This window comes from Urocitellus parryii, chromosome 2 (assembly GCF_045843805.1).
Source record: "Urocitellus parryii isolate mUroPar1 chromosome 2, mUroPar1.hap1, whole genome shotgun sequence".
Classification (NCBI taxonomy): Eukaryota; Metazoa; Chordata; class Mammalia; order Rodentia; family Sciuridae; genus Urocitellus; species Urocitellus parryii.
The window spans coordinates 10280195-10306602 of NC_135532.1; the positions used below are offsets into that span (position 1 = coordinate 10280195).

At 42.9% G+C, this 26408-nt stretch overlaps 1 protein-coding gene across 2 annotated transcripts in view; it reads left to right on the forward strand.

Moving 5' to 3' along the window:
* Positions 1–26408, forward strand: part of Nalcn (sodium leak channel, non-selective) — a 278563-nt gene that overhangs the window by 248107 nt on the left and 4048 nt on the right. For both annotated transcript variants that reach the window (XM_026399552.2, XM_077792082.1), the window contains 14 exons: positions 4502–4622; positions 4708–4806; positions 10325–10418; positions 10926–11032; positions 11236–11310; positions 12000–12119; positions 14981–15049; positions 16248–16396; positions 17394–17487; positions 19058–19190; positions 19880–19995; positions 21894–22051; positions 24677–24827; positions 26140–26289. In XM_026399552.2, the coding sequence (XP_026255337.1) occupies positions 4502–4622; positions 4708–4806; positions 10325–10418; positions 10926–11032; positions 11236–11310; positions 12000–12119; positions 14981–15049; positions 16248–16396; positions 17394–17487; positions 19058–19190; positions 19880–19995; positions 21894–22051; positions 24677–24827; positions 26140–26289 (1636 nt within the window). The remainder of the gene's footprint in view (positions 1–4501; positions 4623–4707; positions 4807–10324; positions 10419–10925; positions 11033–11235; positions 11311–11999; positions 12120–14980; positions 15050–16247; positions 16397–17393; positions 17488–19057; positions 19191–19879; positions 19996–21893; positions 22052–24676; positions 24828–26139; positions 26290–26408) is intronic.

A 26408-nucleotide genomic window follows, 5' to 3' on the forward strand; every position in this document is an offset into this window, starting at 1 on the left:
CTGAGCCACCTTGAGAGGAACCCTGCTGCAGAGGGCATCCCCATCCAAAGAGGCCTGTGTGCAAGAGCAGACCAGGACGCCCGGAGCCCGGGCCCCGCCAGCAGGGAAGGTGCAGTGGTCGCTCTTGTTGTAAACTACGTGCCTTCATAGAAAACTGGAGGTGGACCAACAGACCAGGCAACAGCTGCCATTGAAAGGGAGGTTCTTACTCATAGTTCCAAGAGGAGGGAGCAGGCCACACCACGGGGGACCGGGAGTGCCAGGGTTGGTCACAAGGCAGAAGGAGAACTACAGAAGGCCTGAACCAGGGTTTCATGGCGAGGAAGAGGGAGGCGAGGCAAGAGACTTGGACTGGCTAGCCTGAATCATTTCTGTAGGCTCCAAGACAGAGGGGCTGTCCCCAGCCGCTGGTCCTGGGGGTTAGGGCAGTGCTCTAGAGGTGAAAGATCAAGAAAGGAGGTGGTTGGGATATGGACTCCGGGTTGGGTACTTTGTATTTGAAAACTACACCAAAGGAGAAGGACTCCGATCCTTTAAGGTCATCTTAAAACATGACTGGTCTCATGGCCGAAAGTGACCAAAAACTTTGGGACCCTCCAAGATGTCAAGAGAGAAGCTGAAACGCACCACAAGGCAGTGTTCAGAGAAAAGCAAAACCTGCCCCAAGTTGTACCCTGTGGCATTCAGTCTGTCCCATAAAACCAGTTACAAGTATCTGAAAAATCAAATTTAACCAAAATGAAATATTTTATGTAATTTATTATTAGTGGTTTCAAGTTCAGTGACGTTTTAAAAGCATAAACAAATAGAGGCACTTCCCTCAAACATCATCACATTGCTTTTGTCCATTTTCCTGATATATTATGATTTGGATTAGTTGTAATGAAATAAAAATCTTTGCCCTAAAACCATGAATTTTTTTTACATTTTTTTTCTTTTTAAATAATCCAATCTAGAGTTAGAAGCTAAAAATATTTTTATAATCTTTATATTGGCTAAATTATGATTAAGAAAATAACATATCTGGGAATAGCCCGAGAGGAATGCTTAGGTAATTATAATTAGGACATAAATATGCACAGTCTAATTCAGGAGATGGTCTGGTTTCTATATTTTCTCTTCAGATGAATAAGTTCATTTTCCTCTGAATCAGACTTGATGAGATAAAAATTGCCTCGGTAAGAAGGATTAAACACATCTTCTATTATAAATACTGTGTGTTTTATTTTAGGAAGAGGTCAGTATACAGAAAAATGGCCTGAATGAGAACAAAAACAACAAAGTGTTCAGTTCTGTGATAATGTACTTTCAGAGTGCTAGAATGCACCAGGCTTTCCACTTGCCATGGATTCAGCTATGGATCAGTTACAGCCCTCGCCCCTTACAAGCTTGAAATCTGGTGGAGAACAGAACTGTGTGCAGAGAAGGTTCTCAAGACTTAGGTTTCTTAATTTCATGGAGTATCAGCCTCTGATACCTGCAGAAAGACAAAAGGTGCTGGGAATTGTACTCATGCAGGAGAAGCTCTTAACCCAGAGTATGAAGGACCAGGCAGAGAGGAGAAGTACTGGTAACTTTCTTTGTGGGCAGTATTGGAGGTTGAATCCAAGGCCTCCTTCATGCTAGGCAAACTTGTTGCTGCTCCTCTGTGCCCCCAGCCCGCATTGGCTAACTTTTAAAGGACAACAGTTGGAAATAGGCAGGGGAAAGAAAGACAGCAAAGGGCAGGTGGGAAGGAAGGATGAGGCCAAGCTCAGGTGCTTCCAGTGGAAGAAGCTCTGCTGCCAAAGCTCAAGGCAAAAGGAGAGTTAGTTGGTGCATTCTTAAAAGCACAAAAAGTTTCTGATTTCTTTAGGAAAGAAGGCTAGAATGCAGGCGACACAGGATGCCATTTTGGAAAGTGTTGTTCCCTGGGTTTCCATATCCAAAGGCAGGGGCCAGGTGGCCTTCCCCATGTGACCCATCTTCTCCAGAGGAGGAGTGACTGGCTCCCTTTATTGTGATTTAGAGGGTCTTGGAGCACTTTCCCCTGGGAAATCCAACGATCGACCAGATTATGAGGTCAGAACCAATGTCTTCGTATTTTTTTTAATTGGATAGGCAAGATTATAATCTTTTTAAAAAAATAACAGAAAAGATAATATTTAAGCAGCCTTCCAATTCAAGGAAGAGAAACAGGGAAGATAACAATAAGGATTAGGGTTGGGATCTATTTAATCTCTCTAGGTATTGTAGGTGAGCGCACCTTTCCAATTTTGCTAGCATAAACAAAGCACAAATAAACAGTCATATAATTAAAACTGAAGAAGTCTTGTTTTTTAAAATATGATAAATCCTTTCAATTATTTAAGCCTATAATACTACATTTTATTTTTCATGGTTTAGCCTAAAAGTGTAATTTCAACGTATTCTAACTTCTAAAGTATATGGAACATGAAACTGTTTAAGTTGCTGCAAATTTAGCTGAAAAAGCACTTTTTACATAAAGGAAATGGATGAGTAAGAAAGTTCAACATCAGATCTGAGAACTGGCTCACTTGGTTTTAAAAAGTCCTTATTCAAGCAAACTGCAGCATCTGTAGAATCCTTACAACTGCTATCTACTATAAAAGACCTGGAATTTAATTGAAACCCCACCACCACCCCCAAGTAAGGTTGTTGGAAAAATTCAAAAGAATTTATATGTACTTTCATGCAGAAGAAAATATAAATCAGAAGTCTAAAATGTAAATTTCTTTTTTTTTTGCTGTGATTAGGCTCCCTTTATTTTTTTTATTATTAGCATTTCAAAACATTACAAAGCTCTTGACATATCATATTTCATACATTTGATTCAAGCAGATTATGAACTCCCATTTTTACCCCATATACATATTGCAGATTCACATCAGTTACACATCCACTTTTTTACATACTGCCATACTAGTGTCTGTTGTATTCTGCTGCCCTTCCTATCCTCTACTATCCCCCTCCCCTCCCCTCCCCTCCCCTCCCATCTTCTCTCTCTACCCCATCTACTGTAATTCATTTCTCTCTCTTGTTTTTTCCCCTTTCCCCTCACTTCCTCTTATATGTAATTTTGTATAACAATGAGGGTCTCCTTCCTTTACCATGCAATTTCCCTTCTCTCTCTCTTTCCCTCCCCGCTCTCGTCCCTGTTTAATGGTGATCTTCTTCTCATGCTCTTCCTCCCTATTCTGTTCTTAGTTGCTCTTCTTATATCAAAGTGTAAATTTCTTAGTGAAGCTTTTGCACTATATAGAAAACATCTCTGTCAATCATCCTTAAACCCTAAAAGAGCAAGTCACTTTCATTTTATGCTTTCTTACTAGATATTCATCTATTCAGTATTCTAAAAAAACAACAAAAAAAAACTTATAAAGGTAAATCTCATGACTGTTTCTATAGTTTAAAAAACATAAAGAATTGTAACAAAATCTGAGCCAGATTCCCCTCAGAGTATGCCTTTCATGAGGGTTCAATTCTGATAAACGAAAAAGTAGGGAAAGTAATTAAAATTATGATGTAGATAGACTCCAGGAGACCTTCCCAACTCAGCAGTCCAGAGCCGATTTATCGTCAAATTCAGATTCAGCAAGGGTAGTGACAGTGCCTGGTTTTCAAGTGTGCAGTTGTTGAAACCTTTATTTAAAATAGCCTCTAATAAGAAAGAAAAGGAAAAAATTAAAGTTTTTTTTTTCTGTTTATAACCACAGCAAAAGTTCGATAAACCCACAATAATGAAAGAAGATGCAATATAGTAAAAGGGATCACTTTTTAATTGAGAAGGAAAAAAAAATATAACTTGTGTCAAAAAACAAGGAAGGAGATAGCCCATCCCCCAAACAAAATAAATAATAATGTGGCCCAAGTGTTTTGGGAATTCGCAATCCACTGCAGGTATAGAGCTCAAACTGTGAATTGGGCATCGCAAGAAGGTCTACTGAGACTTCTCAGAGTTAATGAGAGGAAAAATCCAACCAGGAGGGAGTAACCTGACGCATACACACAACCCTCAGCCTCTGGAATCAACAGCCCCTCAAAGCCTCTGTATGTTAAGGCACAAAGTGAAGTAACCAAATTCTGCTCTTCTTACACTTTCTTTTAATAGAGCCAATTGTAGTTTATACCTTTAGAATTTTCAATGATAAAACTCTCAAAATTCACATCCAGAGTCTGATGCCCCTTTGTGCAAATCTATAAAATCTCATTTTCAGCAAGTTCCTCCATGTCGTCAGTACAGAGGCAGCAGGGACTTCAGAACCTCAGGCTGGATCTAGGGCTGTTGTGCCCTTTGCTTTAAATTGAGGCCAGCTGATGAATCTAATAAGTTGTTAACACATAAAAACACACAGGACAGCCAACGAATCCCAGGTGCCCCAGTCTTCCCCAAAGCTGAAGACACCCTGTGCTAGGGATTAGAAAGAGTTATAGGCATTTGCTGTAAAATGTCCCTTTTTCCTTGGAATTTTACAGAACTGTTCCTCTTTCTGAATTGCAGGGCAAATCCTCGGAACTTTAATTTCGACAATGTGGGGAATGCTATGCTGGCATTGTTTGAAGTTCTCTCCTTGAAAGGCTGGGTAGAAGTGAGGGACGTTATTATTCATCGCGTGGGGCCGGTGAGCAAGCACATCGAATCTTTTGAACATTTCCAGAGCGGCTTTGATTTGCTTTGATGAATAACCATATTTTTCATTTATGCAGATCCATGGAATCTATATTCATGTTTTTGTTTTCCTGGGTTGCATGATTGGACTGACACTTTTTGTTGGAGTAGTTATTGCTAATTTTAATGAAAACAAGGTAAGAATCCTTGGATGACTACCACAGGCTTTATTCTTTACTTGCCCCCCACTTTGAACTGTTTTTTTTCCCCCTCACCACAGCATGAAGTAGCATTAAACTGTAATGTGACTGGTGGAAATAATCTGTATAACTATTTTACAAAGTACCTCATCGCTGCCTTTCAGGCACATTATTTAGAAGTACAATTCTCTTGCTAAATTCACCCTCTTGGCAACAGTGTCATTAATTCCCCCACAATTGAGAAGCGCATCTCCTATTGTTTGGATTGAAAGGATGTACAGCAAGTTATTAAAATACAGTAGCTGAAAGTGGGGAGCTGATTGCAGGTAATATCATTTCACAAAATGTAAATTGCAGTCTCCTTTGTCACTCAGTAGGCGGATTTGGAATTCTGATGGGCTAGGGAGGTGCCGTACAAATTTTTAAATTCTACTTCAAAGAACAAAAAGATTTTCTAATTTCATGTAAACTTTACATACTTCACAAACCCCACGTAACATGCTGAGTTCTCAATAGCTCTGATGATCAGTACAAGACTCACAAATGGGAAAACAACAATGTACAATGTAGTTTCCTGTCAATAAATGAGTTGGGAAGAACATTCCGTTAGCGCTCGGAGGAGAGGTGCTTGTTCTTCTGAGCGTGGTTGATGAGCTTTCCATAATGGAAAAACAATTTTTGGAATCACAATAATCAAAATACACTCATTGTTGAGCCCTTCATTTATACTGAGATTTTATACATGCCACTGTCAGTTCTCACAACTCCCATAACCAATAACTTTGGGATTTATAGAGAGCAGAAAATTGGGACCAGAAGTCAGATTTGGTGCCCATTACTACAGAGTCTGTGATTCTTCAAATGCAAAAGTGTAAAACCTGCCCCCCAAAGCTAGATTTGTCTGCACAGCTCCGTGCTGTTCAATGTCATCCATGGCTAGGACTGGTTCTCTTACATTCACATCAGAGGTCTTTGGTTTGTGTAGCTTTACCTAGGACCCAATCATTCAGTGTCCCCAGGCTTAATACGCAGGGAACCGCTTACTCAGTCAATTGCTACCTTTGGTGTGTGCTTAGTGAGTATGTCCCTTCATTCAGGCTTTCAAAGGGTGCCATTTGAAAATCCCTCCTTTGGGTCCCAATGTTATTTCACCTAAAGAAACATGGAATCATAAAGTTAGAACAGTAGTGATCAGGTCACCCGGCCCCTCTATCTAACCTTCTAACATGTTGAGTTTCTCTGAGCCCTATGGTGCATTCATAGTTTGATACCAAGCATAAAGAAGAAGGAGGAGCTCTTCCAGCCATGTGGTGGAGCAGACACTGGGAATTCCAGAATGTGAGCAGAAGTGAATCAGCCCATTAGCGGAGAGTGTAGGCACCAACAACTCCGAACAACACATGAGCTCTGATCAGGCTCCTGGGTTCTGTGAGAATTGGGTTCTGTGCCAGCTCACAATTCAGCAATGTAAATGGAACAACATAAGATATTCAGTAACTGAAAACACATGTATAATTAATATAAGTCTTGAACTTGAGAAACTGAGAAATGGCCGCGCAAGCAGAATTACCAGCAGGTCCACTTCCACTGCTGTTCTTTATGTTCTGCCTCTGGGGGAGTGGTACATCAGCCCAAATAGGTGCTGAGGGAAAGAGGAATCTGAGAAGAAGTCATTTTACAGGACATTGCAAAATTTTCTAGTAACCTTAATATAGAAACTTATAATTTATGTGAACCTTTTCTGCAAGATTTTTAGAAGTTAGCGCCTAAGTGCTTATAGAACAACATTTACTCATTTATTATTCATTCACCAGATTTATCTGTGCATGTACTGGGTGGTAGACACCACTGGTCCCTGAAGACCTAGCAAACTAAACTGAACTGTAAATACAGAAATTTCCACCTTCGGGAACACACATCTTAAAGGTCATACCAAAGGAATATAAATAGGCAGTATTTTTAGAGTTTGGAATTGTGTAAAAATAGGTCTTCCCTAGAAAATGGTAGTGTCTTTACAATGCTCCACATGTATTCCAATAATATGCCTTTATTTCTGATTTCCTTACCATGAGACCATGCATTTAATACACTTTTATTGACAATAACAAACTTTCAGAGATTCTTATACATTAATGGGCAGATGAGAATTCCCTGTTTATTATTCTTTTGGATGCCTTTGAAATTTCACTTTTCAAAAAATTAGTTGTTTTGATCAACTAAAGAATAATGAAATCTATGTTTGTCTAGAGAACAAGTATTTGTTTGCAATTAATGAGAAAAGTGGTTTAGCAATACTAATATCAGGAAAAAAATCACTTAAAACAAATACCATGATTAGAAATAAGGGGGATAATTAATAATGACAAAAATTAATTATCAGAAAGATATAGAATTCTTGCATCTCAAAATATATAAAGCAAAAGCTAACCAAATTCAAAAAGAAGCTAGCAAATCCAAAAGCATAATAAAAGTTATTAACATAGTTCTCTAGGAAACTCATAAATAGATAAATGAAAGGACATGAGATTTGATACAATTAAAAATATTTTACTTGATGAAAATAAAAAGAGCCTTGATCCCCCAAATTTGAGAATATGCATTATTTTCAAATACAAAATGAAAACTTTAGATGTCCAATTACCAATAATTACCAAAAAACATATAATGTATAGTATATATTCTCTGTCACACAAAAAAATAGTTTAAAAAAAGAACCCTCATAATTTAGAACTACTAGGACAACATCCCAAATTATTTATGAGTTATAGAAGAAATCATAGTCCAAAACCACAAAACATTTAGAGATAAATTACTTTAAATATCTAAAAACATGCAAGAGCTGGGAATGGAGGCATATACCTGTAATCCCAGCAGCTCAGGAGACTGAGACAGGAGGATCACAAGTTCAAAGCCAGCCTCAGTAACTTAGTAAGACCCTGAGAAACATAGTGAGACTCTGTCTCAAAATAATAAATAAAAAGGGTTGGGGATGTGGCTCAGTGGTTAAGTACCCCTGTGTTCAATCCCCAGCACCAAAAAAACAAAAACAAAAACAAAAACAAAAACAAAAAACACAAGGTGTAGATAAAACAGTAGAGAGAAATTTATCACTTTAAGTGTATAATTAGAGAAAAAGTCAAAGTTTAAATATTCATATGTCAAGTACCTAAATCAACAAATTATAGTAACTACAAGGTAAAACTGAAGAGTAAGAAAAACAAGGTCATCAAGATTTTGACAGAAATTAATGATATAGAAACTTCAATAGTTTCTATCAGGTTCAAGAATACAAAAGCTGGTTCTAGAAGAAAATTAAGTCCAAAAGCCTCCAGGAAGGTTGAGCAAGAACAAAAACATGGAGGAGGAAAGTGAGCAAACCATAGTAATGGCAGCAACGGGGCGCTGGTGCGGTGACCCTGGGTCACATGTGTGCAGAATTGAAGCAGCGCCGCCCATCAGCCCAGAGGCAGGGGATCAGCCATACTATGCTGGGGGCTCCCACTGCTTCAGTGTAACAATCCATCTGAGCTCCCCACCCCATGGCACCCTCTAACATAATTTCAGATAAATTAAAGATCTGGATAAGAAAAGCAAACTTTGAGCCACTTTTAATCCATGTAAGCATTTCAATTTGACCCCAGAGTAGTTGTGCTTTTTTAGACATCAGCCCTAAAGTAAGATCTATAAAGAAAAAAACTGTAAGTTGGATTCCATTAAAACTACAAAAATCTAAATGATATAAGCAAAATAAAATGCAAACCGAGGAAACACTGTATTTACAACTCACATAACTGACAAAAAGATCCATAATATATTAAAAAATATATTTGGATTATTTATGATCCATAACTATGTTAGTCAGCGATTTGCTGCTGTGTCCAAAATACCTGGCAAAAATAACTTAGAGGGGGAATGTTTATGCTGGCTCATGGTTTCAGAGGCTTAGTCTATGGTGTGCCGGCTCCATTGCCCTGGGCCTGAGAAATCATGGCAGAAGGGCTTGGTGGAGGAGTGCTGCTCCATTCATGCCAGCATGGAAGCAAAAAAATAAAGCAGAGAGGAAGGGGCAAAGGGACGATCAATCCTTCCAGGGCACAACTCCAACGACCAACCTTCTGCAGCCATGCCCCACCTGCCTAGAGTTACCACCCATTTAAACTAGGACGGACCCATTCCATTAGAGCTCTCACCAATCATCTCACCTCTGAATATTCCTGCATTAACACAGGAGCTTTTGGGGACACCTCATATCCAAACTGTAACCATAATATATAGAGAATTTCTAGAAACATTTGGAGTAAGAAAATACAAAAATGAATAAGGAATATGAATGGCAATTCATATAGGAAGATGGAGGAATCACCACTTACATACATAAAAATGCTTCATCTTGTTAGTATTAAAATTGAATTAGGCATATTTCATAACCATTACAATAACCAAATCAAAATTTCTAATAATGTCAAATATTGGCAAGAAAATAAGGAAAGGGAAACACATATATTGCTGATGGGAAAGTGTTTTGGTTATTTCTCTTTGAATAGCAACTTGACAATTATCTGATCAACGTGATAATGTTTAAATTCCCAGGTACCAATGATTGTCTAGAGATTTACAGTGCAGACACTCACAGTGAGACAGTAGCTATGTGTTACCTATAGCATTGATTATAGTCCATAAACCTACAGTGAGTAACTTCTGATATATTTGTGTAGAGGACCACTATATGACCTGATAAAATGAGCCAATTCGATCCAAGAATCCAGTTGTATGGAAAACATACAATAATTGAAGATAAAGACAAACTGCATAAATATGCATACATATTGATTTTAAAGTTTAAATGAATACATCATTCTGTCTCTATAAATACATAAAAGCCCCAAATTCTGAAAATCGTGTGAAAACATGGACCCTGGAAGGACCGTCATTCGCTCTAGGAAGGAAGGGAAGATGGAAGTGAGGTTAGGTATTTTCCCCCCAGTTTCTGAAATCACACTTCTGCTTCCTGTGGAATGATACTGTTCATGTGTGTTTTATCAAATATTATATTACACAGAATATCTAAGTCCATTTAGTAAGTCTTCACAGCCCTGATTCCTTAAAGAAGCAAATTCTGCGGTTTCATCTCTTTAAAAACACCTTAACTAGAAGCAGCAGCATTGGCAAACTGGAATTTTGCCTCTGTGAAAAGAAACTAACCCTTATTGGTTAGTATGCCTTTTTCACAATGTAACCTTATAGGAGACCTTCATAAAATTTCCCCAGACCTGAGTAGTACCCTCAAAGGCAATGGCGGAAGGCTGCTGGTTGATCTCTGAAGGTCTCCTCCTGCCTTGGGGGCCTCCTCTCAAGGCAGAGTGAGAATTCTGTCCGTGTTTCTTTAACCAGCACAGAACTTGGAGAATATCTTTACTGTGAGCCGACACTGCCCTGTTTGTAACCCCCCCCACCACCACCACCCATCTGCAACCTTCTTTCCCTCTTCCTTTTGCTGCTTTCTTTGTTTGTCAAGGGGACGGCTCTGCTGACTGTAGATCAGAGGAGATGGGAAGATCTCAAGAGCAGACTGAAGATCGCGCAGCCGCTTCATCTCCCACCCCGCCCGGGTATCAAAGATGCTCTGATTTTATTCATGTTGGGCCCTAGTGTTCATGATTCCCCAGGAGTCTCAGATTTAAATTAAAATAATAATTGTGAGGCCACTGGGAGGTTGTGCATAAGTTAATATAGAAACAGGCTCCAAACTACAGAGCTGTTCGTAGGCTATTAAAATCAACCACCCAAACGCTGTGCTTCAGTGCTCTCAGAATAAGCCTTAATGAAAAAATGATTTTTTAAATAAAATATGTTTGTGTTTGCCTTTAAAAAATATGAGTGAAATGTATTAAACTGACAGAAATTGAATGATGTGCTTCTCCTTCCAATACGGACCGCGTCATGCACTGTCATTTTAAATATCGAGAGCCAGACATTCCTGCAAAACGCTTCACAATAGATTGAACGGGAGGAGGGGAATGTAATGGGCTTTAAGGTGAGCATTAAAGAAAACCAGAGCAAGAAATTTAAATGTGACCCCCGTCTGATGTGCCCTTGCCCAAACCTTTCTTTTCCAGATAATGATGGTTTTAGAGCTAAAATGTATGACATAACCCAGCACCCGTTTTTTAAGAGGACAATTGCGTTACTTGTTCTGGCCCAGTCCGTGCTGCTGTCTGTCAAGGTACTTGGTTTCACCTTGAGACGGTGGGAGGGAATTCTATATTCACTGGTACATCCAGGAATGTCACAAGCTGCCACAGCCATTTGCCATCTCTGTCCTCTAGTAAAACATTAAGATTCACAGTCGAGTTAACATGGACCGCAGAGGGGGGGACTTGGTGTCCAGTAGATGTGGCAATGACCTGTGTGTTCTTCCTGTTGCAGTGGGACGTGGAGGATCCCGTGACCGTCCCTTTGGCAACAATGTCGGTTGTGTTCACCTTCATCTTTGTGCTGGAGGTAATCCTAAGGAGTCCGCCGGGGGAGTTGTGGGCAGTTTTTAAGTAAATCATTGTGCCCTTTTGATGGCGCTGACTTTCGCCTCCGCGTCTCATCCCCTTTGATGGCTCTGGAGGCAGCGGGGCTGGCGGCAGGGGGAGCCTGCTTGTGGGGTACCTCCTGTTGTGGCTGTTCCGCTGAACTTGAACACTTTGGACTCCCAGTCTCTCTAGCTACCGTTGCTTGTTGGGTCTGGATGTTTGTCTGTCCAGCTCTGTGAGCTCAACTATGTAGAGCTAACCATCCAAGCCACTGTAGTCCAAGGCTTCAAATTACAGTGTGGTGGCAAAGTGAACACTGGCTCAGCCAGGATTATTTTAACACGTGGTCCGTACGAGATCACTTTCCAACCCCATCCACAGTCTTTGAAAGACAGAAGCACCCTGTACTAGCTGGTGCTTCTGAAATATCTATGTTCTTTTACTTGAGAAAGAAGAATGCCCTGCTGTCAGAACAAGTCATCGAATGAGGAGAAAAGAGCATGGAGAATATAGATTTGTAACCTACTTAGCTTTGAAAATAAAAATGTATACATTAATAATTAACTGTTTATTACATCTTTAAAAAAATAGAATGTGACTCAAGTTAAGAGATTTAAATATGGGCGGAACACTCATCCTGTGCTTATTCCCCTCATTATTTTTCTCCAGGTTACAATGAAGATCATAGCCATGTCACCTGCAGGCTTCTGGCAGAGCAGGAGAAATCGATACGACCTCCTGGTGACGTCCCTCGGAGTGGTGTGGGTGGTGCTCCACTTTGCCCTCCTGGTAGGTGCACACTTGGGCTTTGAGCTGGTGTTTCCAGCTCAGCTTGGAGCAGAGCTGTTCCCAGTCTCTCTTCCCGCCAGGCCGTCCACTCTCACGTGTTAGATTAACTACAATCCAACTTTGGTTGTGATCAACCCTCAGGTATGCTTGCACACACAAACACACATGTGCTTCTGTGCACATGCCCACACTCTTCACATGGGCAGAACTTGGCCCTTCAAAGCCTGGAGTGTGCAAGCCAGAAAGAAAGACTCTTCATTGAAAACTTCATTTTACCACAGGATCAAACCAAAGGGAGAGAGCAAAGGAAACTGAAAAAGAAATTAAAGCGCCTGTCCAAATTCACACAGCTGGTGGCAGAAGCCTCAGACTCTGTATTCTGAGCCTAAGTGTAGACTCCAACCCACTCCGTTACAAGCGATATTTTGCTATGTAATTCACAGGTACTTCCACGGTCCTATTCCCTCCCAGAACCTAGTTGACATTTCTCCAAAGCACCCCATTCTCCAGCTCTATGCCTAGGCCCTCACTATTTGCCCAAAATGCTTTCGTCTTTCATTTCAGTCTGAGTTTCAGCTCAAAATCTGCAGTCATGGGTGTGCTTGACCACGATCTAGAGTGATCTTGTCCAGTAGGAATAAAACGTGGCCATAGATGCCACTTAAATTTTTCTAGGAGAAACTGAAGAAGAATCAGATTTTGACTAGAGTTTAATATTTTCTAACTTACTCATATCCCATATACAAAATATCATCATTTCAGCAGGTGAGCAACAGAGCAGAACTGATTAAATCAGTTATGTCCTTTTTCTTGGCATGAAGTCTTGACGGTGGATTGCACATTCACAGCACACCCTCATACGCACCCGCCACATTTCCCATGTGTAATAACCACAGGTGACTGGTTGTGCCCATATTAGGCAGCGTGGATTTATTAGCTCTACCACTTTCCTGGCTTCATCCAGTTACCTGTCTTTGGTGATCCTTTGTTCCTGCTCTGAGCTGGAGGGAGGGATGTCACTTCACCATCCACTTATTCCATAGAGGTGTTATACAGATTACATGAAATCATGCAAGGGAAGCTTTTTCAAACTGTAAGGACTGCACCAACCCAGAAGGTGTTACTGTAAATACCTTTTTTCTTGTTGTTCTCCCTTGACCCCAGCTGAAAGTAATATTATCAGTCATCTCATTCCCCCATCCCCTTTAACACTGGAGGCCTTTCAAGACAGACAGACAACACATAGAACCCAGGTACCCCTCAGGCAGGGCTTGCCTTAGTAGGACATCATGGTGCCTTTGGCAGCAGGGACTGCTTGAGCCCTCAGTCACCTGGATTCATCTTTTTCAAACCATAGAGTTTTGAGCACACAGATGTGTACGGCACTGTGCTAGGATTGAGCAGAATGTAATGAGCAAAACAATGTCAGTTGCTGTCCTTGTAAAGCTCATACCCTAGAAAGCTAGGTAGCCACCGCATGCTCAGTGAGAATCACAATGATGCCCCGGTGGGGTGGGGGGTCGGGGTGGGGGCAGCCTGTGTTCCTGGGACAGCAGGAGTGGGAGGCAGCTGCATGGGAGAGGTCTGGAGCGCAGGGTGATGGGCGCCATCTGGAGGAGGGAGAACATTTTGGGCAGCCGGGCCTGTGATGAGGGTGCAGGAGCTGGAAGAAGGAAAGCTTGTGTGTGGGGAGGTTAGAAGGAGCAGGAGCGGCCTGGTAAGATTTGCATGGGCAGGAAGGAGTCAGTCTGCCCAGGACCTTGTGCTCCCGGTGAGAAAGCACCAGTTGTCATCCTGGAAGCTGTTAGTGGTCATTAATTTTGGAACAAGAGGAAGACAGCAGACCCTGAGCTAGCATGGAAGGAAGAGGCAGCAAAGCCCATGGTTTTGCCTCTCTAGTCAGATTTGTAACTAAAAGCTTGTCAGTCCCAGAAGAATGGAGTAGGCTCCCTAATCCCAGATGTCTGCAGAGAGGAAATCTGAGCCACAAAGACCAACTTGTCTGTTCTGCTTGACTGCTTTTGTTCTTGTCCAGGAACCTCTGGCCCTGGGAGGTGCCCTTTCCCTGCCATAGCTTGTAGGGGATTTCTGGGAAGGAAGGTGCAGTCCTTGTCCACCGTCCAAAAATGCTGTGTGCACATTCCTTGGCATGCACCTCCCCAGGACTCTCACTGGACCCCCTTCCCGGGGACCCATCTGTGACTGTTGTCACTTGGCTGGGCAGCCTCCTAGAGAACAGTCATGCTTTGGCACCAGCTGAATGTCAAGGTTGTTATCACAGTGGCAGCCAGCGGGATCTTAGCTCTTCAGATGCAGCCTTCTTAGTCATAAGGCAGAGTCATCTCCTGCTCTCATCATACCCTTGGAGGAAGAGCAGGGTGTGTTTCTGAGCCGGGGACTTCTCTAAGTCGACTTGGACTGGTGAATGTGTGGCTGGTCTTCAGAGAGGACTGTGCCTGCGGTCACCTTTCCAACATCAGTCTTCTCTCTTTGCTGGGACCCTTTTATGTCATGTCCCACTTGACTATCTTGTGTTGCATGGTTACCCTCTGTTTCTTACACCCTGTCCTCAAAAGAGCCAGTCATTGTTTTATGTACAATAAATTTTGAAATGCAGAATTTAACTGAGCGAAACAGACCCCCAAGTTCCATTTGAGATTTGATTTCACATCTAATATTTATTCATGAGTTGTGGGTGGCGACCTTTTCCGCACCTTTTTTAGATAAATTTCTTAGGAGAATTTTCACCTTCTATTAAACTAATTATTCAGTAGGCTTCACAGAAGACTTAAAATGAAAAATGGAATGGAAACAAGATCTTTTGTGCAAATGACGAAAGCTGTCTTCTGCCTCCATTTCAGAACGCCTATACCTACATGATGGGTGCCTGCGTCATCGTCTTCAGGTTTTTCTCCATCTGCGGAAAGCATGTGAGTATGTCACGGAGAATCCTGGCAAGGGACGGGGTGCAGCTCAGTCGTAGAGCACTTGCCTAGCACACGTGAGGCCCTCGTTCTTCCCCCGCACCCCAGAGGCGGGGAAAAATCCTAGCCAAAGTCACATAGGCAATGAAGAAAAAGTGGCCCCCTGGCTTCAGCTGTCCTGGGTGACAGGGCTGCCGTCGACAAATGACTAGAAATCACAAAGTCAAGGTTAACAGTTAAATGTTAAATCAGTGGCTTAATTATCTTGTGATGTCTCTTGCCGTTTATGTTGTTTAATTTATTCTTCATATTTGCTAAGTAAACTGGATCATTGATTAAAAATGCCAGCCATAAACACAAAAACCAATGGTCATTAAAATGTCTTTATTTTATTTTAAATTGAGTAACATTGCTGCAGAGAAAACTAATATTTAATGACAGCTATGACTCCACAGTTCTAAATCTCTTTATATTCTTTGTTCCTGATTGTGCATACATTCTATTTGTAAGTTTTCATTTTTTAAGAGAAAATTTTGCTTCCAACATTATTTTATATATGCATTCTGTAAATCAATATACTTAATATTTGATGATTATTTAGTATTATACCACTATTTAGGTTTGCTTTTGTGAAGAAAGCAAGCCAAGTCTACTTGCTATAGACCAAAAATGCATCGTCCTTATAGAGAGAGAACAGGGGCTCAAGAGAAGAGAAATGGAAGACGGGAACGTTTGGGTTGATACTTTTATTAACCTGGCAGAAGAGACTTTAACCATTTGAAATATGAATGGAATTCTCAGTGCCTGACAGGTTTTTAATAACTTTTAGAGTTCACACCCACTAGGAAGCCGGGCACAGTGGCACATGCCTATCATCCCAGTGGCTCAAGAGGCTGAGGCAGGAGGATCACAAATTCAAAGTCAAACTCAGCAACTTATTGAGGCCTTACGTAACTCAGGGAGACCCTGTCTCTAAATAAAATATAAAGAGGGGGCTAGGGATGTGGCTCCATTGTTAAGTGTCCCTGGGTTCAATCCCTGATACCAAATAAATAAGCAAATAAATAATACCTGCGAGGAAGCCGCTTTCCCGTGATTCTCCTGGAGTCGCTCAGGAGCCAGCCACCCTCACATTGCTCTCCTGCAGGTCCTGCTGGGCTTCTGGGTTAACTGCTCTCTCTTCCTTCTCTCCGGCCCCATCAAGGTGACTCTGAAGATGCTGCTCCTGACAGTGGTGGTCAGCATGTACAAAAGCTTCTTCATCATTGTGGGGATGTTCCTCCTGCTACTCTGCTACGCCTTTGCCGGCGTCGTTCTGTTTGGTACCGTGAAATATGGAGAGAACATTAACAGGTTGGTTTGCAACTATCTTTCTGTTTGTTTATCAAGCAAACATGTTTTGTCTATTAAAGACCTGGGGGTGGTAGGGAAGGAAAGCAATCAGTTGGAAATTAAAATAAAATAATAGCCAAGATAATAGCCAAAATGACATTTTCCCAATTGAACAAGGTATGCATGTTTAGTTTAGAAATCTTACAAAATTCAGAATAAAAGCAGTCAAAAATGAACCCATAATCCTACCAACATGAAGGAATAACCAGTCCTAATCCCAGCCCTTTTTCTATCCATGTAATTGTGAAAAAATTCTATGTTTTGGATGAAACTCTCTTAAGGTGGATTTCTTTTTTAGCAAAATATGGCAAATTAGAAACCCCAAGATGGTTTTTATGTATTAAAAGTGATCTTGAATTTTATGGGAGCATGTCATTTTTTTTAAGGTCCTTACAAAGCAAAGTATATACAAACATGCTTTTGGTTTGTTTTTGGTTTTGGTACTAGGGATTCAACCCAGGAGTGCTTAATCACGGAGCCACATCCCAGACCTTTTTATTTATTTATTATTTTTTTATTTTGAGACAGGGTCTCACCAAGTTACTCAGGGCCTCAAAGTCAAACTCAGCAACTTATTGAGGCTGGCTTTGAACTTGCAATCCTCCTGCCTCAGCTTCCTGAGCTGCTAGGATCACAGGAGTGCAGCATGGTGCCCAGCACAAATATGCTCTGGTGAAGAAATCGTTATTTGATTCATCAGTGCTCCCCCCTTTTATACCATAGTCCAAGTGAAAGAAGGACTCACTGGTAGTGGCTAAAGCTGCTCACTCGGTCGTTCTAGATGAATGTCAGGAAATCAGTGGCCATGCCGGTGTTGGTGTATTCACATGGCCATACTTGCAGGCAAGTATAAATGGCAACAAGAGGGTATGACCTGTTTTGGTGGTGACAAACCATACTACTTCATGACAAACCAGATTATTCACATTCTGTTCTTGTTGTTGTTTTCCTAACTTAGGCATGCGAATTTTTCTTCAGCTGGCAAAGCTATTACTGTACTATTCCGAATTGTCACAGGTGAAGACTGGAACAAAATCATGCATGATTGTATGGTAAATATCTCCTCCTCATTATCTGAACCTGCACTTAGAATCAGCATAATACCTTTGGCAATGCAACATTGGTGGTATGGTCCTTGTTAAGACCTTGTATAACTCTACATATCCTGGCCTTTTGGTGCTTAAATTGCATTCTTTTACATTGCAATGTAAATACAGGGGTAAATAATCAGCTGAACTCAAACTTGTAGTTCCAGTCAACAAATATTCCTAATATGAACATTGTTCTGTCCCTCCTACCTTTAACATCTTGGCAGCCCAAGAGGCAAGTGCCACTTCTTTAATATAATGCATCAACAGATATTGAATTCACTGAGCCCCTGGTTCATCCTGGGCCATGGGGTAGGTGCTAGGTCTTCACCAAGCCAAGGTTGTCTTCAAGCAGCCGAGGTCAATGGCTCTGATCACTCTTCCTTTGGTATCCTGCCTCATCTGGGATAGTTCGCCATCATCTGCTGGTCTCAGTTTATGCTTCAGTTCCTTTAGATATTTTGCCCCCAAAGTTGCATATGGTCTTACAACACTATTTCTCCATTGCAGCAAATATCCCAACTCTAGAAAATTATTGGATGGAATTATTTAATTTCACCTCCCTCTTACCTTCCAGATCAATGCTATCCTGTAGAAATTTCTGCAGTGTTAGAAATCTGTACGGTCCCATTCAGGAAACCATTAGCACTATGTCTACTGAGCAATTGGAATAGGACTAGTGTAACCCAGAAATTGAATTTTATATTTAATTTTGTTTTATGTAAATTAGCATAAATTTATTCAAATTACCATATGGAGCTGGTGGTCCTGATGTTACACCATTCCATGAAGACTGTCGGTAGCATCAAGGGACAGGGCTTATGTCTTTCTTACTAGTCTATCTCCAACATTTGATACAAGCCTAGCATATAATAAAAACTAGAGAACTTCATGCATTAATAATGGAGACAGGATTTACCAAATCAAATATAACCCAAGGCAGAATTGAATAAATTCTAAATAAAAGTGCCAGCAGGATGCAGTGGGAATATAGAAGAAAAAGCTGAAAGACACCAGGACCATTTCTCAGGGGTGTTGGCATTTTAATAGGCCCCTAAATATGATAACCTGAATCTTAGGGTATACCCTGTAAAGATGCCCCAGGAAGGTGGATTACTCCTTATGCAATTTGAATGTGAACTTGCTATAGATAGTCTACCTTCTTAGATCTTAACCCATTACTTAAGTTGGGAACTTTTCAAATGCATTTTTATTTGACTTTCTGTGATTCAGTTACAGTGTCTACTGACCACTTGGATCCAGTGGAGGTAGCAGAAAGAATATCTAGTGGAGGAAACTGGTTCATTTTATTGTGCTCCTAACAATGACAATGAACTTGAGATTCCCCAAGACTGAAAGCATATTGCAAGTGAAATATTCTTTCAGTCTGCTGTGGATGATGTACCCAGTGTACATGACTTTTGCACAATGACTTTGTAACTTATTATAATCTATCTGGTTAGAAATATGTTCACTAACTCCTGTCAGGAGACATTAAGATCCTCTTCTCTCACTCTCCTCTTCCTCTCCACAGGTTCAGCCCCCATTTTGCACTCCAGATGAGTTCACCTACTGGGCGACGGACTGTGGGAATTATGCGGGAGCACTTATGTACTTCTGTTCATTTTATGTCATCATCGCCTACATCATGCTAAACCTGCTTGTAGGTAGGTGACGTCCACTGAGTGTTTTTCATCTACTTCAACTCAGGTACTTACATAATTAGGCACAATTTTCAAGTAATTATCCTGGATTGCTTGGGGCGGGTGTTTTATGGCATTAATTATAATTTGGTGCCTCTCAATCCAGAAGCTGGAAAGACCTTTCAAAGGCATGTAATGACAGTTGATTGCAATTTCAAGGATTAGACTATTTGTTATGATCACTGATTTCAAAAGAGCTCTCCCCACGAATTGAGTTGAACAAATATTGGGAACAAATGGAAGGAGGCTACCTTCATGGCCTCGAAATATCACAATTTTGTTTTTTAAAATACATGTTGTTCACCTAGCTTTGGGGCCACCCAGACCCCAAAATGGACTTTAAGAACCACCCTGGAACTCTCGACTCAGAGTGGCAGCCAGCTAGCTCAAAGGTCCATATGCACAGAAGTGTGTTTGTACCCAGGACCCTTGTGTTTTGGAAAGGCAAGAGCTGGATAAATAGCTCAATCCAAGTGTGAAACATGCCAACTTGGAAAACCTTACTAAAAGCACTTTCAAATTTTGGCTTTATTATGTGGGTGATAAGAGTCATTATTCAGAATAGCGGTTTGACTTTTTCTAAAAATAATAATAATAATAATAATTCTGTCATTGTCAAACTTCTGAATTTTTTTTTTTTTACTTTTGTTTAGCTATAATTGTAGAGAACTTCTCCTTGTTTTATTCCACCGAGGAGGATCAGCTTCTGAGTTATAATGATCTTCGCCACTTTCAAATCATATGGAATATGGTGGATGATAAAAGGGAGGTAAGAGGGTGGGTTTGACCTCAGGTCCCACCCCACAGAGGCCTGCTGATGTGTCGCAGATGTTTAAGTCGTCCTGTGGTTGGCCGTTGACACGTGTTGGATTCTGAATGGCCGTTGGCAGCCTGCAGAAAGCTGTCACTGACCATTCAGCCCAGTATGCCAGGAGGGGAGAGGGACAGAATAGTAGTTCCTCCTCTTTAAACTTTCAAGAGGTTGGCAAGGGAGGATCAGCCTTGGGCTCAGGGCAGGAGAGGGGGTGGCACCTAAACCACCAAAAGCACATATATCACAGGCTCACAATCACCTCAGCCCTCAGCCACCATCCTGATGAAAAACACAAAGGAGTTACACGTGGAATCCAGAAGTGTTCTTTTGAGCTACTTCTGAGTTGTTATGTGACTGTTTTAACCATACGACATAGACAAAGTTTCAGCCCTAGCCAAAGCAGCAGCAGGCTCTTCTTCCTCCTCCTGGACTGAGTTGAACAAAGATTCTTCTTTCCTTCTTCCTGTTCCCACTTCTCTTCCCTTTCATCTTAGCAAATGCTCAGGCACAGACCTAGGCACTGATGGAAGGCCCTGTGCTTACAGAGATTCTGTTTTCCTAGTGAGAAGCAAAGAAGAAAATTATATTACGTATTTAGACTTGAGTCTAATTCCCAAGATATCTATCTCATTGCACAGGTTATACTGATATTTCCAAATCTGAAAAAAAAAAATCCAAAATGTGAAACCCTTGTGGTATCAAGCACTTTGGATAAGTGATACTCAATCCGTGTGATTTCAGGAAGTCATAAGGACTTGGAAGAAGGTAAAATGGCACAGGGGCAGAGCCAGGGCAGATAATTTAGCAGGGATGGTCATGCAGGCCCATCTGAGGAGCTAAAATGTAACCTCTAAAAACCAAGGGATAGGAAAATCTGAGGAAGATACAAAAATAGTTTCAGAAACAGTTGATGGAGAGCACAATGACCAACGAGGCAAGCAGGCCTTATAAATGAGGGGTTCTGGACTCTGGCCAGGAAGGCCCTCTCCACCCCTCTTTGTTGTCTCTCGTTCTTTGGTAGCCTCCCAGCCTGGGCTCCAGTCCCTTGGGATTTTCTTCTAAAAGAGTGACATATGCATGGGGCACTGGCCCAGCTCTGCGTCCTCTCATACCTCCATGACAGCTGGTCATCTATAGAAGCCTGCTTTCATCTAATTCACCTAGGGAAGACTACACCCCATTCACACTGAGATGCCACCTACTGGCAGGAAGCCATGGGTTACCAGTGTTCATCCAAAGACAGAGCCAGGGCTGGTGTGGTGCCGTGTGGAGCCCAGAAGGTTGCCATACTTTTAGAGTCTCAGGGTCCAGATCTGTTCTGACCAGAAGGAGGGCAGAGCTGGGAGCTTCCTTATCTTGAATGTAGGTGTTTCCATCATGGAGAAATCCCTGATTTCAATGCAAGAACAACTTGTAATAAATGTTAACAAGTCCAGCCACTTGATCATGCATGTGTGCACTGCCCCAGTGTTTGGTGGGAGGGCGTTCCTGGGTGTGGGTCCGGGGGCAGGGCTGGCTGAGTCAGGAGTCCTAAGGGTTGGCTCCAGGGGAAGAGAAGGGGGCTTTCCACCCTCCCAGGATGCGAAGGCTGCAATGGGATCCTCTAGGACTGGAGAAGCCCCCGCAGAAGCTCCCGCTCAGGTGTTCATCCCGTGCTCTCCTCAGTGCCCCTACGCCACCCAGCCTCCAAGGAGGCCCACAGCTTTCTTCCTGCCTGGTGGTAATGATGCCACATTTTGAGGAATAGCTCCTGCCTCTTGCTTTTTGACGATTGTATTCACAAGCCCGTGGAGAGACCCCACGGACCCCCGGGGCCTGCCCACGACTCACCAGCACTGTGCTCTGCCACCCAGGGCGTGATCCCCACGTTCCGCGTGAAGTTCCTGCTGCGGCTGCTGCGCGGGAGGCTGGAGGTGGACCTTGACAAGGACAAGCTCCTGTTTAAGCACATGTGCTACGAGATGGAGCGGCTGCACAACGGTGGCGACGTCACTTTCCACGACGTCCTGAGGTATCAGGCGGGTTTCAAAGCGCAGGGCCACAGCACTGAGCCCAGTCCAGAGACTCAGCCGTAACTCTCAGGGCACTTGTGAATGCAGTCATCAAGGACGTACAAAGCCTGGCATGCCACTCTGCCACGGTTATAAAGTAGGGTGACTCTTCTAGGAGTGAAGGGCACCTCACCAGGGAGAGGGCGGAAGCCATGGCCTGACATCCCAGAAGGGACAGGGAGAGGGACCTGGGAGAGTACAGTCCCTCCCACCCTCATTCTGCAATGAGGGAGGTGTCCTGAAAGTTATGGGACGTGCTCGTGGTCACCTGGCTCCATGGCTAGAATGTAGCTCTTCTAGCTCAGAAGGGTCACCTCCTCCTGGCCTGCTCCATAAGGATCGCCCGTGGCTGGTTGCACAATGCCCCTGGCCAGTTGAGACACTCCATTTTCCAGGCATTTAATGAGTACCCAGTCAAAGGGCCAAACTGAGATCTTGTCTTTCCTGCGCACTCTGAGAGGTGTCCTGTTGGTTTCCTGGGCTGCTGTAACAACATAGCATCAACCAAGTGGCTCAAAGCGTACAGTTTATTGTCTCGTGTTCTGGAGGCTGGAAGTCTGAGATCAAGCTGTTGGCAGGGCTGGTGGGGGGAATCTGTTCCAGAACTCCCCTGAGCTTCCGGTGGTTTCCTGCCAAGTTTTAGTTTGTGGAAGCAGCACCCCAATCTCCACCTTGATGTTAAAATGGTGTTCTCCGCATGTGTGTGTGTGTGTGTGTGTGTGTGTGTGTCTCCTTTTATAAGGACCCTAGTCACATTGGATTAAGTGCTCAGCCTGCCCTAGTATAATCTTGCCTTAGCTCAGTGCATCTCTTGTGACTCTTTGCTTAGTACCTCATGAGGTACTAGGGATTAAGGCCCCAACATACCTATCTTGGGGAGAAACATTCAACCCATAACAGCTTCTTAAATAGGATCCCATAAATAAAAATTCAGAAGCCTACAACTTGCAGGAGAAAGCAAATATGTTTTTATTTTCAACACTCACTCTCTGAAATATAGCATTTTCTTCATGATGAATGTAGGCAAAAAACCACGGCAGCATTAACAATACCTGCATCTTTGTCGTCAGTAGAAATCATTGAAATTTTCAGGGCATGTTATGACTGCCTTGGCTGGCTTCTTAAAATATCCTAATACTTCTAAGTTACAGTAGTCATTTGACCTCAGCCAGGTTTTACTATTTAATGGAAAAATAAAGACAGATTTATGTGACTATACCACCACCTTTGTAAAGACACTAATTTGAGAAATGTATTTCAGTACCGTTGGTTTCCTTGTAATACTGTGTTTGACTCGCAGTAGCTATGTAGGTCACGTTGAAGTACCTGACAAATTAGATGGGTGCAGTGTCACAAATTTGGAGAGCAACCTGTGATACAGAAATACACTTGTGGCTCGAAGATGAAAAGAGTTCAGATCAGAACAGGAAGGGCCTGGGGAAAGTTCTCTCCATTTTACCATTCACTCTTCAGATCTTCCAGGAACAAGTTAAAAAGGCAGGGAAAAAAAAAGGATAGAAAATAGGTGTGAATAACAGGCTGTCATCTCTCTCAGAATGTCACTTCGTCTTTCCTCCTACTGACAAATTGTTTTTAGGCTGAACGTGAAGCACGTAGTCATACTGTTGCTATTAATATTAGCATTCAACCTGTGTCCGTCAGCTCTTCATGGCTGTGACAAAATATCTGACTTAAGCTGAGGGAGAAAGATTTTTTGGGCTCATGGTTTATGACCAGATCAGTAGTGGTGGTGGCCTTCCTGTCCTCTAGCCTGGTGTCTGACACAGTCAAGCAATGCTGGGTTCTCAATCCATCCTCCTTGGTGGGAAAAGACTTTGCAAAGAAGAGAAGGCCAATGACCCGTGCTTGTGAGGACCTCCATTCTGCGATTTGGGCTCCCAGCAGGGCAGTGAGTTGCACCAGGACCTGCTGCATGACAGGGCTGTGTTCTCCTTGAGTCGTGGACCCCTGGTCCTGATGCTGTGATTGCCTTCTTGCCCTCAGGCCCCAGTGGAACACGTCAGCCCTGTTGGCCTCACTTACTACTCTTTGGGCACAGCCAGCCGAGGGCTAAATGGGGGTGAACATTGCTCTGCTGTGTATTCTCTAAAATCCATAAAGAAGATACAGAGGGATGTGTGAGATTGACAATGAGGGAAATGGGGTGGGGGCATGCATGAGGCACAGCCGAGGTATTAACCAGCTCTGATAGAGCCAACTGTGAAGGAAGTGTGGAGAGAGCAGGCCTCCTTAGGAAGCGTTCTGGAGTCTGATTCCACAGCTGGGGAGCCAGACCGTCACCTACCCTGTGTCTCCGTTGTATAAGCTCTTAGGTGGCACTCGCTACTACAAAGATCACACATTTTAACTCACGGCCTCACTCAGTAAGGTGGGTACCATGCCCGTCCTCATTTAGAGACAGGGGAAGGGAGATGCAGAAGTGACATCACAGCCCAAGCTACCCAGCTGTTAAGGGGTGGCACCCCACACAACCCCCGTGGGCTGGGTGACGTGCTGCCTGGGTCTGCAGACCTCTGGGGGCCTGAGCCCAGGTGAGGAGACCTGTCTGCTCTCGTGCTCCCCAGCATGCTGTCCTACCGCTCAGTGGACATCCGCAAGAGCCTGCAGCTGGAGGAGCTCCTGGCGCGGGAGCAGCTGGAGTACACCATCGAGGAGGAAGTGGCCAAGCAGACCATCCGCATGTGGCTGAAGAAGTGTCTCAAGCGCATCCGGGCTGTGAGTGAGCCACAGCGCCTGGGTGGGGTCCCCGTCCTGGCAGAGAAGGAGGGTCAGAGGCAAGAGCTCCATGAGTCACAGGCACTCCTGGGACTAGCCTGACGCTCCTGGAGAACGTGTCACTTGCGGCCACCTCGGCTCCAGTCCAAGCTCAGCCTCATTCCCTTCAGTGGTCCATAACACGTTTCAAATGAACCCCATTTTCATAATGTAACGTGAAGATTTAAATAGCAGTTTATAGGTATTAAAATATTTATAAACTCAACTGCACAAAGCTCCAAAATATCTACTGAGACTGAGTTTACTACTTTCAAATTGCTGCTAAAAATCCCAACATACCCTTGGTGGTGGTGTTGGGTCTATAAGATCACCTCCTGTGGACTCTTACTGATCCATTTATAGCTGCCCAGAATATAAGCTTATGCAAATCTCTAACTCATAAATGAATGAACATATACCGTGTGGGCATACGCTGTGTAAGTTTTTGTTTTTGTTTTTTTGTGGTATTAGGGATTGAACCTTAGACTGCTCTACCACTGAGCTACATCCACAACTCTTTCTTTTTTTATTTTGAGACAGGGTCTTGCTAAATTGTTGAGGCTGGCCTCAAATTTGTGTGGTCCTCTGGCCTCAGACTCCTGAATCATTGGGATTTCAGGCATGCACCATTATACCTGGCTACATAAGACTTTTTTTTTTTAATCCTGCTCTTCAGAACAACATCAACTACAGAAACATGCATTTCTATTGGAGGAGAAAAGGTCCCCAGAGAAAAGAAATCATCACTTCCTTGGGCGAGGCCAACTGCCCCCTGCCACTCTGGCACAGCTGACCAGTGATGCGGGAGGCAGGGAGTCCTGGCTTCAGTGTAGGCCAAGACAGACAGGCCTGCAGGATTGCTACTGGGCAGGTCTGCGGAATCCAGAACCAAAACAGGGGCAGAGGTTTCCTCACCCACCCAAGTTCTCAGCTGCTTACAACTTGCAGGAAAGGGAGAGCTGGCACCAGTTTAATGAGCACAGAATAAAATCAGAAGGGAAAAACCGGAACACAAAGAAAACATACGCTAGTATCAATGAACATAACAGGTCAATTGTCATGCAAATGAAAAGGCAGGCAAAGCATTTCCTCAGTATCAAAGCCCTCCTTTCTATTAGTCTACCCGGTCCTTGAAACAACTCCATGGTTTGGAAGTTCTTAGGAGGTCACCAACCCTACAGATCTTTGGAGAGGGGAGGAGAGAGGGACTGGCATGTGGGGCAGGGATGCTGGGCACATTTTTCTGTTACTGAAGGAACGTTTCTTCCCACAGAAACAGCAGCAGTCCTGCAGCATCATCCACAGCCTGAGAGAGAGCCAGCAGCAAGAGCTGAGCCGCTTCCTGAACCCTCCCAGCATCGAGACCACCCAGCCAAGTGAGGACACCACTGCCAACAGCCAGGATCCTAACATGCCACCCAAGGTAGGACCTTGGAGCAGACGAGGTTTGTGGCTTTGCCATTCAGGAGTCTGTTGTGGCTATTCAAAAGGTCTTTTTGTCCGATAGGTTAGTTCAATTCCTGTCACTATGACAAGGTACCT